The 14,471-nt window shown below is 43.4% G+C and overlaps 1 protein-coding gene across 4 annotated transcripts in view; it reads right to left on the bottom strand.

Annotated features, from left to right (window-relative positions):
• The window catches only part of LOC147733966 (adiponectin receptor protein 2-like), a 489,190-nt gene that overhangs the window by 235,072 nt on the left and 239,647 nt on the right, over positions 1-14,471 (bottom strand). For all 4 annotated transcript variants that reach the window (XM_086952872.1, XM_086952869.1, XM_086952871.1 and 1 more), the window contains exon 2: positions 10,031-10,270. In XM_086952872.1, coding sequence (XP_086808998.1) covers positions 10,031-10,198 — 168 coding nt within the window. In that variant the 5' untranslated portion in view covers positions 10,199-10,270. The remainder of the gene's footprint in view (positions 1-10,030; positions 10,271-14,471) is intronic.

Below are 14,471 nucleotides of genomic sequence, written 5' to 3'. Positions count from 1 at the left end.
TGCTGTAATGTCCCTCGTATAAGGTACTACGAATATAATACCTTAAACATGTATTCATAAAGGATTAGTTACTTACCTGTAATCCTAGTTCTCTTCCAGGGGTATCCTCATCAAAGTCATAAGCATTAGAATATTCCCGCCCATGCGCGGGACCCCGGAAACACTATATTATATGTGCCCCACATATATATATATATATATATATATATATATATATATATATATATATATATATTTTTATCCAAATGCCCTTACGCTCAGGCGGGCACTCGACGTTGTCCATACACTTTGCAGTGTTCTCCACCTCGTAGCAGCTCGCATTCTGTTCTCCTCATATTTCTTATGCCCGACGCGTTTCGAGGCAATCGCGCCTCTTCCTCATGGGCTTGTGAGCTTGGCAAAAAGGCACGATATTTTCATCACCTGTTAGTTTTGCTTTATTTAAATGAGACAGCCTTTCGTGGGTGTGGCTTACTTAGTCTGATGTTACATTGCATGATGGATTATGCAGTTCATTTAAGGTGAATTTGTAGTACTTCCCTGTAGTAGGTTTTGTGCCTTCAAGACGATTTACAGCAAAATCCATCATGCAATGTAACATCAGACTAAGTAAGCCACACCCACGAAAGGCTGTCTCATTTAAATAAAGCAAAACTAACAGGTGATGAAAATATCGTGCCTTTTTGCCAAGCTCACAAGCCCATGAGGAAGAGGCGCGATTGCCTTGAAACGCGTCGGGCATAAGAAATATGAGGAGAACAGAATGCGAGCTGCTACGAGGTGGAGAACACTGCAAAGTGTATGGACAACGTCGAGTGCCCGCCTGAGCGTAAGGGCATTTGGATAAAAACATTTCAACGCGGCTGCCCGAGCCGCGGTAACAGGCTGAGCACCATTTCAATTGACTGAAAGGCTGAAAGGATACCAATTCCTTTTCATTCGGCACGTCGTCCATAAGCAAAAACAAGCCCGCTTTTCTGGAAATTCCGTCCTACTAAAGGAGAAAAGACAAGCTGTAAATCGTCTTGAAGGCACAAAACCTACTACAGGGAAGTACTACAAATTCACCTTAAATGAACTGCAAAATCCATCATGCAATGTAACATCAGACTAAGTAAGCCACACCCACGAAAGGCTGTCTCATTTAAATAAAGCAAAACTAACAGGTGATGAAAATATCGTGCCTTTTTGCCAAGCTCACAAGCCCATGAGGAAGAGGCGCGATTGCCTCGAAACGCGTCGGGCATAAGAAATATGAGGAGAACAGAATGCGAGCTGCTACGAGGTGGAGAACACTGCAAAGTGTATGGACAACGTCGAGTGCCCGCCTGAGCGTAAGGGCATTTGGATAAAAACATTTCAACGCGGCTGCCCGAGCCGCGGTAACAGGCTGAGCACCATTTCAATTGGCTGAAAGGATACCAATTCCTTTTCATTCGGCACGTCGTCCATAAGCAAAAACAAGCCCGCTTTTCTGGAAATTCCGTCCTACTAAAGGAGAAAAGACAAGCTGTAAATCGTCTTGAAGGCACAAAACCTACTACAGGGAAGTACTACAAATTCACCTTAAATGAACTGCAAAATCCATCATGCAATGTAACATCAGACTAAGTAAGCCACACCCACGAAAGGCTGTCTCATTTAAATAAAGCAAAACTAACAGGTGATGAAAATATCGTGCCTTTTTGCCAAGCTCACAAGCCCATGAGGAAGAGGCGCGATTGCCTCGAAACGTGTCGGGCATAAGAAATATGAGGAGAACAGAATGCGAGCTGCTACGAGGTGGAGAACACTGCAAAGTGTATGGACAACGTCGAGTGCCCGCCTGAGCGTAAGGGCATTTGGATAAAAATATATATATATATATATATATATATATACACATATATATATATACACACATATATATATATAAACATGCAATAGCAGCCAAATAACATCAGAGCTGAAATGTGCTGTGAAGAATTTCCACCATACATGAATAATAAGCATTAGAAACATGAGAAACAACACCTAAGATTGTTTAGAAACTGTTTTAATGCTCAGAAAGCAGTAGAAATTCTCATAACTCACTGGAAGCATAGTAAGCTCCCAGGCTGCATTGCAAACACACAGTCTAAAAAGACTGAAAAGCTAACCCGTAGCTGCATAGGAATAAACTGACACTGTGCCTTTAAGGCACCCATGACCCCCAGTATCCCAGCATGCCTCAGGGGTTACAGTTAGGTCAGTTGTTCTTTTCGGAGACTGAAAAAACCCAGTAACAAATAGGTTAACAATATCTCCTTATTAAAGAATGTCCTTTGCCCGGGGAGGCGGGAGGGTTGCTTATGACTTTGATGAGGATACCCCTGGAAGAGAACTAGGATTACAGGTAAGTATCAATAGTCATATGCATTAGAATAGAATAGCGAGCCTCACCTCATCTCCCTGCGGGCAAAGGAGTAACAATACAGTAATAACCATAATAAGCCTAGTAACAACTAAGCTCGTACAGGCCGCAGGCTACCCAAATAGATTCCTCAGAGAGGCTTGTCCTACTTGAGTATCGGCCCTGGAATCAGATTCTGGACAGTAATGCCTCGTAAAGGTATGAACTGATTTCCAGGTTGCAGCCTTGAATATTTCTGACATTGGAATGTCGTGCAAGAAAGCCACTGTGGCCGCTTTCCTTCTGGTAGAATGCGCTCTGGGTGACACCAATAAAGGCTTGCCTGCAAGCTGGTAGGCCAATTTAATGCAGGAGACAATCCATCTAGAGATGGACCTCTTGGCCGCTGGAAAACCTGTTCTCATCGAACCATAGTTCACGAACAGCTGATCCGACTTCCTGATTCCCTTGGTTTTTTCCAAATAGAACTTGAGCACTCTCTTCAAATCCAAGGAGTGCAATGACCGCTCTGCTGGGGTCGCTGGATTTGGAAAAAAAGGAGGGAGATGGACTGATTTATATGAAAATCAGAAACCACCTTTGGCAAGAAGGATGGGTGAGCCCTCAGGACCACCCTATTGTGGTGGAAAACAGTATATGGTTCCTTCGCACTAAGCGCTTGTATCTCGCTTACTCTGCGCGCTGATGTGATTGCCACTAAAAAGGCTGCTTTCCAAGATAGATGTTGCAAAGAAGCCTTGTGGATAGGTTCAAAAGGAGGTGACATTAACCTGGATAGAACCAGGTTCAATTCCCAAGGAGGAGAAGGATTTCGCACAGGGGGATAGACTTTTTTCAACCCCTGGAGGAAGTCCTTACCCACCGGAACCTGAAAGAAAGAAATCTGATGAGGCGATTTCCTGTACGCTACTATAGCTGACAGATGCACTCTAATGGAAGCATATTTCAATCCAGAAGTTGCCAAGGAAAGGAGGTATGGCAGAATTACCTCCTCCTGCCCTTTAGTAGGATCCAGGTGATGTTCCCTGCACCATAAGAAAAACCTTTTCCACTTGAACGCATAGGACGCTCTCGTGGAAGGCCTCTTAGCCTCCTATAAAATGTTCATGCATTCGGGAGGCAAGTTCAGATGTCCATATTGCAGGACCTCAGGTGCCATGCTGTTAGGTTCAGTGATGGGAGGTTGGGATGCAGTATCCTCCCGTTCATCTTGCTCAACAGGTCTGGCCTGCAAGGAAGTCGTTTGTGTGGACACACAGACAGATGCAGAAGGTCCGGGTGCCACCACTGCCGTGGCCAATCCGGAGCTATCAAGATCATCTCCATGTCCGACCTGAGGAGCTTGGAGACTACCTTCGGAATCAGAGCCAGGGGATGAAATGCGTAAGCAAATGTTCCCGACCAATCCATCAGGAGAGCATTCCCCTGCGTCCCTGGCCGGTGGAACCTGGACGCGAAGGCGTGGCATTTGGCGTTTTCGTCGTCTGCAAACAAGTCTATGGCTGGATGACCCCAGCAACGAAAAAGCTCTTCTACCACTTTGTCGTTTAGCACCCAGTCTGGCGGATCTTCGAAGTGCCTGCTGAGTGCGTCTGCTTTTACGTTCAATTCGCCTGGAAGGTGCACTGCCATTACGGAGAGGCCTCGAGAGAGAAGCCAGTGCCAGATGGTTTGAGCTTCTCAGGAGAGTGTGCAAGACCGCGTGCCTCCTTGTTTGTTCAGATAGAACATGGTGGTCGTATTGTCCGTCTGAACTAGGACTGAGTTGGACTCTATCGCTGGAAAGAAAGCTTTGAGAGCTAGAAATACCGCTCTCCAGGACACCAGACTGCAATAACAATTGATGCCCTTGATCCCATAATCAATCTATCTAATTACGGACACCCGCAGAGAAGAATATCCTATCCTAGAGGTTATCCTTTGTACCGACTTCTAAACCAGATTCGTTTCAAGTAAAACTTGAACTACAGCGCTTCTTCCGGAAGATAAGACTTAAATATTATTTCTCCAAAAACACTTTCTCACCTTCACAAGCTGCAACCACCTTTAGACCACCATCTACATTCACACCAACAGCATTCATGATGTCAGACAGAATACTGGCTTTTGAAAAGATTGTTTTAGAGGATACCATGCAGCTACTTGATGATAGGAAATATATCAGGTACAACACCACTAAGACTGAAAAATTGGCTTTGACTACACTTGGTAAGAATGAATCCATAGTGATCAAAGCTGAGGACAAAGGGGGAGCGATCGTGGTACAGAACGTTGAGGACTACGTCTGGGAGATCGAACAGCAACTACAGGCCCAGGAGAGCTACCGAAAAATTGGGAAAGACCCCACACAAGACATCAAGCAGCATATAGAGGATACCACAAAAAGAGGAAAGGAGGAGGGTTACCTCAGTCAACAGTAGCGCGACTTCCTGAACCAATGTGAACCAAGGATCCGGACCCTCTACACGCTACCTAAGGTGCATAAAAGATTGGAGAAACCACCGGGGAGACCCATAATATCGGTGTGCGGATCGGTCTTGGAACCACTTAACTAATTTATTGATTATTTTCTCCAACCCTGGGTCCCTGAAACTAAATCGTATGTAAGGGATAGTATACACATAATACAATTGTTAGAAGGCCAACCCTTTGATGGAAGAAACCAAATAAGGTCACCCTTGATGTGTGCTCTTTAGATACATCTATCCCTCAAGATGAAGCAGTGGATGTGATCAGGAACACATTGGAATTAAGATCGAGACCCTACTGGATCCCAACTACCTTTGTGATCTCACTTCAGGAAACTGCTATGAAAAGGAACTACTTCATATTTAAGAGACAGTTTTACTACCAATGCAAGGGGGTGGCCATGGGCGCTACATATCCCCCAAGTCTAGCGAATCTGTTTATGGACAGCTGTGAGGAGGAACACCTGTACAACCAACTGAACCCATACCTCAGTAAAACTGAAATCTGGAAAAGATACATCGATGATGTTATAATGATTTGGTCAGGAACAGAGAGTGACTTGATGGAATTCCATGTGTGGCTAAACAGCAGGAACAGTGACCTACAATTCACACTGGCCTACAGCAGTGTATCTATTAATTTCCTGGACCTCACCTTCAGGGCGGAGGGGGGACAGCTGTATTGCGACTTGTATGGAAAACCTATGGAGAGGAACACCCTGTTGATGTACAGTTCACATCACTCCCGCAATTTGAGGGACAACTTGCCGTATGGGCAGTATCCAAGATTAAGAAGAAACTACTCACAAAGGAAAGATTTCTTTAAGGAATCAGAGGTACTGGCAATACACCTACGGGAAAGGGGTTACCCTAAAGGCCTCTGAAACGAGCCAAAAAACGAGCATGGTACTGCCATCGTGACCAGCTACTCACGACCAAGGAAAAAACTAGGGAGACAGACAAGATTGTATGTGTTACAATATTCAACACCAAGAGTAACGATATTAAGAAAATCATATGCAAATATTGGAATTTGGTGGCAGGGGAACTACGGACGGAACAACAACCCCTTTTTGCCTTCAAAAGGGGTAAGAACGTGAAGGACACTGTGGTAAAAGCATTTCTGGAACTACCGAAAGAACCAGACCTGAGAAATCTCATGGGACTCCCGCCAGTTATTGGACACCGCAAATGTGATGGTTGTAAGGCCTGTGATTTTTGCCTGGAAGGGATTGACTTCACTCATAACAGAACATTTCAACTCACACATTCACAAACTGCAACAGTACATGTGTAATCTACGCCATTTTCTGCCCCTGCCCACGAGTATACATCGGACAGACAACACAGAGTAAAAATGAGGATTTTAGAGCACATGAGCAGGATCAGGTGCAGAACAATAGGAGCCCCCTTAGTAGAACACTACAACACATACAATCACACACCTGAGGAGGCTGGCTAGAAGTAGAGAAGATCATCCCCAATGCCAGGGGAGGTTCTATCACGAAGTCTCTCAACTACAAGGAGGGCAGGTGGATTCACCTTCTTAACTCAGTGCAGGAAGGGCTTAACGAGAAGGAAGAAACGGAGAAACAGACGGGATAGATGTAGGGTCGACTACACTATCCTCCCTGTCACCTGAGAATGCTCATGAAATAGACACAGATCTCCAGAAGATTTTATTTTCACGGTCATATGTAAATACACCATCTCATGCTTTTTAATGAACACTGTAATCATGTAATGATCCATACCATTTGTATATAACAACCGTGATCCCCTGTGCCAGGTATACATTGACATAATTTGGATGGGACAGCTGCAATACATTCCCAAGTTAGCCTGTATGTGGCACCGTCGCAATACGGGGTTAAAATGTACATACATGTCCAGATGATTTTATCCTCACTTCAATTTGTAAATACACTGACACTAAAACGTCTACACTGTCGTTGAAAATATAATAGTATAGTATATATGTATCATGAAACGTAGTGGCAATCCTAGTTGTGGTGGAATAATACCAATGACACATTACTGATTCATGTCTTCCACTGTAGCACAAGTGTAACTAGAATTTTCTGTTAAGTATAATGTGAATATGAACATTGACGCAACATGATGATATACCAAGTCACTTTGCAACTTGCATAAACTGAGCACTATGATGAAATGTCAAGTCAGCATGCCACATGCACAAACTGAACACACTGACTCGTATATTTTTTGCCTCATGTATTCGTTGTAAACTTAAACATGCCTGATTCGTGCAGAATATGTGATTGAACCATTCTAGCCTCAATGCAAGTGTCTCAAACTACAAGGCGGACACTAGAGCACACAAATTTTGTGTTAGGGGTGTTCCAACTATGAATATCGTCGCACAATTATGAAATGTCAAGTCACCATGCCACACTCACAAACTGAGCGCACTGCATCGTATATTCGTTGTATACTTAAACATGCCTGTTTCGTGCAGAACAAGCTAATGAAGCACCGCAATTTCCAGCCTCTCTGGAAGTGTTCCAAACTACAAAATGCACGATCACGCCGAGCTCCATAACCGAGGATTGCCTAGCAACCGGAGCGCATCGATCACGGCACGTCCTCGTGCTCCCCGAACCAGTTAATACTGGCCGGGAACAGCACCGCGATCTCACTTTTGCAAGGAGAACCGGCAGAGGCGCACGGCGAGGAGAAACCCGGCGCTTCTCTTTCAAACAACTTGACTGGAAAAGGTAAGCACAGATTGCAGTCTTCCGATCCATGTGGCCCTTATTATGCTGACACGCCTAGGTTTCTCGATACATGGGAGTAACGGCAACTTAACTTCGAAGCCCATACACGTTATAATACCAATGTTTCTCGATATATGGGAGTAACTGTATCTTAACTTCGAAGCTCATAGACGTTATAATGCCAAAGCAGATGGGTGTCTCGCAGCAGCGCTAGTGTACCCACTCGATGTAATATACGTTAAGTTAACATCGGTCATAGATGCAAGCAGAAAGTACCCACGTCCAAATGGTGATGGGAACTCACTAATAGAGGGCATTTCTCTCCCGCAGATTGACTCCTTATTGTGATCATCAGATTGATTTCGAATTTGAAGCTTGCTGTATCAAACTAAGTGACAGCAGGTGAGTGATGGGCAACAATGGAGGAATTCATACCCCTGACCTTCTTACAGACGAGGGAACCGGTTAACACCCTGGGAGGACCCGCCGTGGCCACCCTGAAGTGAACGCTTTCCTTGTCAAGCAATATACACTTACAACAAAAATCCAATACTGATGAATTCAAATCTTGTCCAAACAGGCGGCCTACCAGACTCAACCCTTCCCTGCCCCACAGTCCTGATGAAGACCCGCGGTGAGTCACAAATAGGGCCATAACCGGGTTGAAACGTCGACGAAAAATATTTGGATCAGCCTTAGAGACTCTGTGGAGCAGCCAACGGATGTGGCCCACAGCATAAACTATTTAATGAAGATTTGACTGACCAAAAATCTCCCCTCCCATCCCCACTGTATATAAAGTCATGAGTCTATCACTGCACGATACGTCACTGAGCACTTGTACTTCACTGTTCTCACAACTGATGCTCCGTTTTTCCAATAGTACAAATTGTTTTTCAATGCAAATAGGGTATTTGTGAATGCAAATAATTCGTATAAAATAGCCTGATATACCGGATATTGTTTGGATTTGTTTATTTAATAGATTTTTGACTTTTGGCTTCTTGCTCTGATTGACCCTTTGGGAAAGAAATTAAGTGTTAATTATTCAGTAAAATGTGGTAAGAAGCTTGTTCGAACCCGACGGGACCATTGTTGTTATACGTTAACAGAATTTCAGCGGTGGGAAACTGATGAGAAGCAGATAAGGAACAAGCATTGGTTAATGCAAGAAAATATGCTACAGCCAATAGAAATAGAGGAAAGGTAAGTCCCACGCACAGGAACCAATGAAAAGCCAGGAAAGAGAGGAGGCAGGATGCAAGTCCTTTTTGAGTTTATATTAAAAACAATAGATATCTCAAGCACAGTGCAAGCGCTGTGCAGGCAAAACCTAAAACATAACGAGCTCTCCAAAACAGTTGGGTCCCAGGTGAGAGCATCTGCTGACAAATTACAAAGCACCCACCTCTCATAATAGTATTTGGAATCCATGAAACTAAGGTTGGTGAGAAGACAAGAGGGAGCAAGCATGCACTGCCCACAGCTTTTTTTAAATATTTATTTACTTTTGAAAAAAGCTGCATTTATAGTTGCCTATCCTATGGCTAAGCACTGCAAGTTCTTATAGCGGGAGAACGAGAGAGAGATGGAGCTAAGAGTAACGTGCACATCATTATAAAAACATCATTATTGTGACAACAACAAAAGACCTCGATAAGTATTGTAATGCCTCCAAGGACGAAGAAAGCTATTTTAAGATTGTACTCTAGCCATCCTTCCCAGCCCCGAACGGTACACAATGCAAGGCAGAGGCATATCAACTAGTGCAAAATATGGATTATTAATACACTTCGGGTTTCATTCTATATTACTATTGTTAATCAGGAGTTTAGCCCTTTAAACAGTCAAATTAAAATGTGCTTGTTCATTTACATCACAGAATGCCATGAGTCCAATTTAATTACCTGTACACACACAAATAAGTAACTGCTTTACTGGAGAGTTACACCCAATGACCGATTTAAACAAACGCAAGACTAGTTACCTAGAAAGTATACAATTTTTAGGTGTTCTAAACTTGAAACGATAGATCTCACAATTAGCGCAGTGCTATTACATTTGCGCTTCTCAAGACCCACAAGAACTTGAGAAATGGATAATCTTCAAGGATCGACAAGCAAGAATAAGTGGCAGAGGGTTTACCCCAAAAGCACTGTTGGGTACACAAGACAAGCTTCCAGGGCACCTCCCGACCTCTCTGTCAAGCAGGCTCCAAACAATGGAGAAACCTACCTGTCACAGCATTAAACATGAGTGAGCAGGCCATCTTGGTCCAGGGGACATATCTGAAGGCCTAGTAGACTGTAGAGCATGTACAGCAATTTAAACGAACATAGCACAATGCATTTGACACATCATTAACTTACTATGCATTTTGCTGCATACATACACATTATGCATCATGAAGCTTTGAATTGTACTGAACTTACGTCTTCTTGAACTGCAGGGGGGTCCACTAAGAGGGGCCCCAGCTCACTGCACTGCTCATCGTTGGGTTCTGTCCCCAGCAAATCAACGGGCATGTGTCCCTTACGAAGTCGAAGTCCGGACTCCAGTTCAGTGTTGCTCCCTGATCCGAGGTCCTCTGGTGTGCTCATGGGACACAGAGACAACTCTCTGGGGGATTTTGAGTCACCCCTTTCGGGATGTTCAATGAGAATGAATAGGCCCTGGAAAAGAAACAAAGTGTTCAGTGAATTTGCTTAAAACCTCTTTCAAAAACAAAAAAAGATATACACTCAGGAAATGCTACACAGAACTGGTAGAATAGATCAAACTACACGTGTACACATGTGACAGGGTGGACACCTTTTTTTCAGTTTATCTGGGAATGTCCAGTGTTTCAACATTATTAGACATCGATTAAAGCTAGACTTCACAGGTGATAGGAGTAACCCTACGAAATACACCACTGATGATGCTGTTAGGCGTTTGGGAGGAGACGTACTTCACTACATGTCAGAAACTATTCGTTAATCAGGGGTTCGCAGATGAAAAAGACAGAGTGAAAAATTGGTGAATGGAGGAACCACCAATAGTATCACAAGGGGTAAAAGTCATGGACTAGTGTCAGACCACCAAAAAAGATATTTATGAAGGTCGTGGTGCCTGCAGAAACATCAGTAAATATGGAGGAATTAGGAGAAAGATACATGGAGAGTTATGACAGACAATTTGAAATATACGCTGAACGGAGCTGAGGAAAAGTAATACAAAGACTAGCATATAACATTCAAGTGACAAATATGGAAAATACAGGGTTCTCACATAGGGTGGCTCAACCACACCTGGTGAATAATGAAAAACATGAGTAAGAATAAATGGAAGTTATGCAAGAAAATAAATGGTTTGTGCATGTTAAAAAAGCGAGATATGGAGTGTAATTTTGTCTTCTATGTTGGAGACTGTATAGTTTAAAATTGCAATAAAACATTTAAAAAATACTATCAGATATAATTAATTTCAAGCTTTGTAAAGATAGATATAGAGGTATATAGACATACACATGCCCCAGCCATTCCATCCCATCACTGAGCTTGGAAAGAAGTGCAAAGAACATAAAATGTCATCGGTCCTATGGGTACTCCCAGGTGGAAGACATTTCCTAGTACACATTAGACAGTAAAGCAACGTGTGTTGAAACCAAAGGAAAGAGCTGAAATGGTCAGCTCAACAAAGAGGATCCAGGTCTGGGCACTGAATTGCTAGTCACAATTCTCACAAAGTGTGGAGCTGACACCCAGGGCCACTAGAGCTGTGTGCCTAACAACAGGAAGCTTACCTCACACACTAGGTTATAAAGTGCATGCAAAGAAATTTACCAAGCTTGGAGAGGGCTTGGTACAACAAGCAGTGCAAAGAGAGCTAGCGAGAAGACTATTGGTCCTTTTAAACATTAAAGGGTGGAAAAGAAGTGCATGGCTTGAGATCTTTTAAGAATTACTAAAACGCAGTATCTAGTTTTAGTTGTAAAGAGAGGTCATTCCATAGTCTTGGTTTTGTATACTTTCCATTGGTAGGTTTTGAACTTCAAGTCCAGCAATATTGGTGCTGTTAGAGATGCGAACCCTAACAGAGGTTTTGATCTTATTAACCTGATGGTCTGGTTTACCCGATTTACATAAATTATGAATGCCAGGTGCTATAAATTCAAACTACAACGGCAGCTTGCTGGAGTTGACTAGGAAAATAGCACCAAAATGATGCACAAGGTTAAACAATAGGATCAATAAATATGCATCTAGGAGGCCTAGCCAATTTTCCAATTTCACCTAGAAACCACTCCATTCACCAACTAAAATTGTTTCAATGGCATCCTGAAATGTCTTTCTGAATCACAGATTAACGCTATAAATGACTTATCAAATAGAACGGAAAGCATAAAAACATTAATCAGAACAACCAAAGTCACCTTACACATGTGGCATCTAGTGCCACATGGTGCGTTTCACTGTATAGTTTAAGTGACCATTTTCGAAGCACAAAGCTTTTAATTACCTTCGTTTCCTAGTTCCACTGAAAACAGAATGCAGGGGACACAACAGGACAGTGACATAGGAAAGGTAGTTTGATTTCCGGTGGTCTGGTGCTGCCGCTGCAGAGGAATAATGCTCCTAGATACTGTGATAGATCGTGATGGACAAATGCAGCATTTTAGTCCATTTTATATTCAAAATGTACTTGTAGAGGGACACCATAAATGCAAACATTCCCTCGAAATGCCTGCTTGATGCAGTAGGCAGCCTAGCAGTGTGAAGCTGTCCAGGGCTGTTATTGGCTTCCAGTCTTGCTGTGATGGGGATCATTGTGAACTAAATTGCACACTACAAATAATAACAAGTATTGGCAAAGGCAATAGGTCTCTCCTTTTTGACCTACTAACTTGGACAATGTGCTTAGAAGATTCTGTGCAGCATCACCACGTATGAGCACGAATATGGAATTACACTGGCGCCATTTTTCTTTTTTGATTGTTTACTGATCCAAGATGACAGACGGCACTTGGAGTGCAAATACAAGAAAAAAAAATGTAAGTATCTACTTGGGCAAAAGTGCTTTGCTGATAGAGTTGCCCGGCAGCAAATAGCAGCTGCTGGGCCCTTCGAAAAAAACAAAAAAACTAAATATTCTTGTATATGGATTGTGAAAGGTGGAGGAGTGAATGGGGGATGCGAGTGGGCGTGGGCAGCAACAGAGGACTAGCTTTAGGTAAGGGAAAGAATAAACATAATGAGTGTATGGGGTGGACAATGGAAAGCGAGAAGCAGTGTACGAGGGAGAGAGACGTGAGGGAGGGAGGAGCAATATGGAGTGCCCAGGAAAGGGTCTGAATTGCTACCACATTTCTTTAGAGACAAGTGTTCACGCTTGCTTACCCTTTCCTAGGAATGTTTTAAGGATCTGACCCTAAGGAGAAAAGCCAATACATTTTTCTACTGAATAAGATGCATTAAACGTGTTCGGAAAGGAGAACAATCTGACAGAAGTCCAGTGTGATAGTCCCTATTTCTGCTTGTGTATAAACACTCCTCGTCTTCACAAATTGATCATACCTGTGTGTACAACGTCTACTAATCAGGGTTTCATTGTACAGTTGCAACTAAGACTTTCCTTCACTGTGACGTCTTGCCAACCATATAGCTAATCCTGCCCCAACATTTGACTGTAAATTGTGTGGTTCTAGGAAAATACCAAACTCGCTGTTCCTACAAATATCAAATTATGTAATGCAAGTAAATGTAAATGTGTGCAATGTAATGTTATTGCGCAATTCAAATAAGGTAATGTCCAACTGAGGTAGTTAATTGTTGCTGTCAAGCTAAGTTTGCTTTTATTTCCATTTCATAATCATTTTTATTGAATGTTTTAGAAGACAAGAATTCTAGACTTAGCCCAGGTCAGAGAGAAACATTTGCATGCTGGGGTATGGAAGTTCAAATAAAGTACATCGCCATGTACTATGTAGCAGTGGTACCGTGGAGTCGGAGTGACGTAATGTAACAAGACAAAATGGAAATAATCCAGAGTGTCTTGAATCTTATGTGAGCGAGAGAGAGCGAGTGAGCGAGAGAGAGCGAGATAGGTGTTATGAGGGTAGGGCATATTAAAGAGCACTAGGGTTACCCCAGAGTAGTATCAAGGTGTGGGTCGGAAATGAGGAAGAGAGATGAAAGGATAGACAGAAGAGAGACGGCAAGAGAACAAAGAAGAAATAGAAGAAGAAGAAATGGCAGGGGAGGGGAAGTGAAGGGATGGCGAAATGGGTGGGGAGGGTTTGAATATAAAATGGGGTACGGAATAGGGTGGAGGGATGGCATCTATAATTGTAAATTGTAAATTGATACTTGTATAGCGCACTACTCACCCACAAGGGTCTCAAGGCGCTTGTACGAATACCGCTGTGGAACCCGTCCTGGCTTTCCCTGTGAGGCGTCCACTCCTGGGCACCCCCAGGGTGAAGGCCAGGCATCCTTAGCGTTGTGGGGGCCGTTGTGGAGATTAAGCAAGCTATTGCCCAGAGTTGCAGAGTGGGACTCTATGATTAGAATAGGCACCGAGGCGAGAATTATCAGGTCCGTGGAATTTTGAGCCCAAGAGGCGGGGAATTGAACCCTGGTCCCGGGTTAGACCTCTGCATCAGGGTCTGCCGCTCTAACCATTGAGCCACACTTATTCTGGAGGTGGGAGACGACTGCCTGGGATGAACCTGACTTTAACAGCCAGTTGTCAAGAAGACTGCCACCACTGACCTCCGCAGATGAGCCTCAACCAACACATTCACCTTGGTGGCCACCCGAGAGGTGCTGGTAAGGCCAAAGGGTAGCAGGGAATAAAGAAAGTGCTTGTGTCCTACAATGAGCCTGTCGTAAG

This window comes from Lissotriton vulgaris, chromosome 1_2 (assembly GCF_964263255.1).
Source record: "Lissotriton vulgaris chromosome 1_2, aLisVul1.2, whole genome shotgun sequence".
NCBI classification, from domain to species: domain Eukaryota; kingdom Metazoa; phylum Chordata; class Amphibia; order Caudata; family Salamandridae; genus Lissotriton; species Lissotriton vulgaris.
Note: the sequence above shows the minus strand (reverse complement) of the source record. Positions and strands in the feature narration are given on the sequence as shown.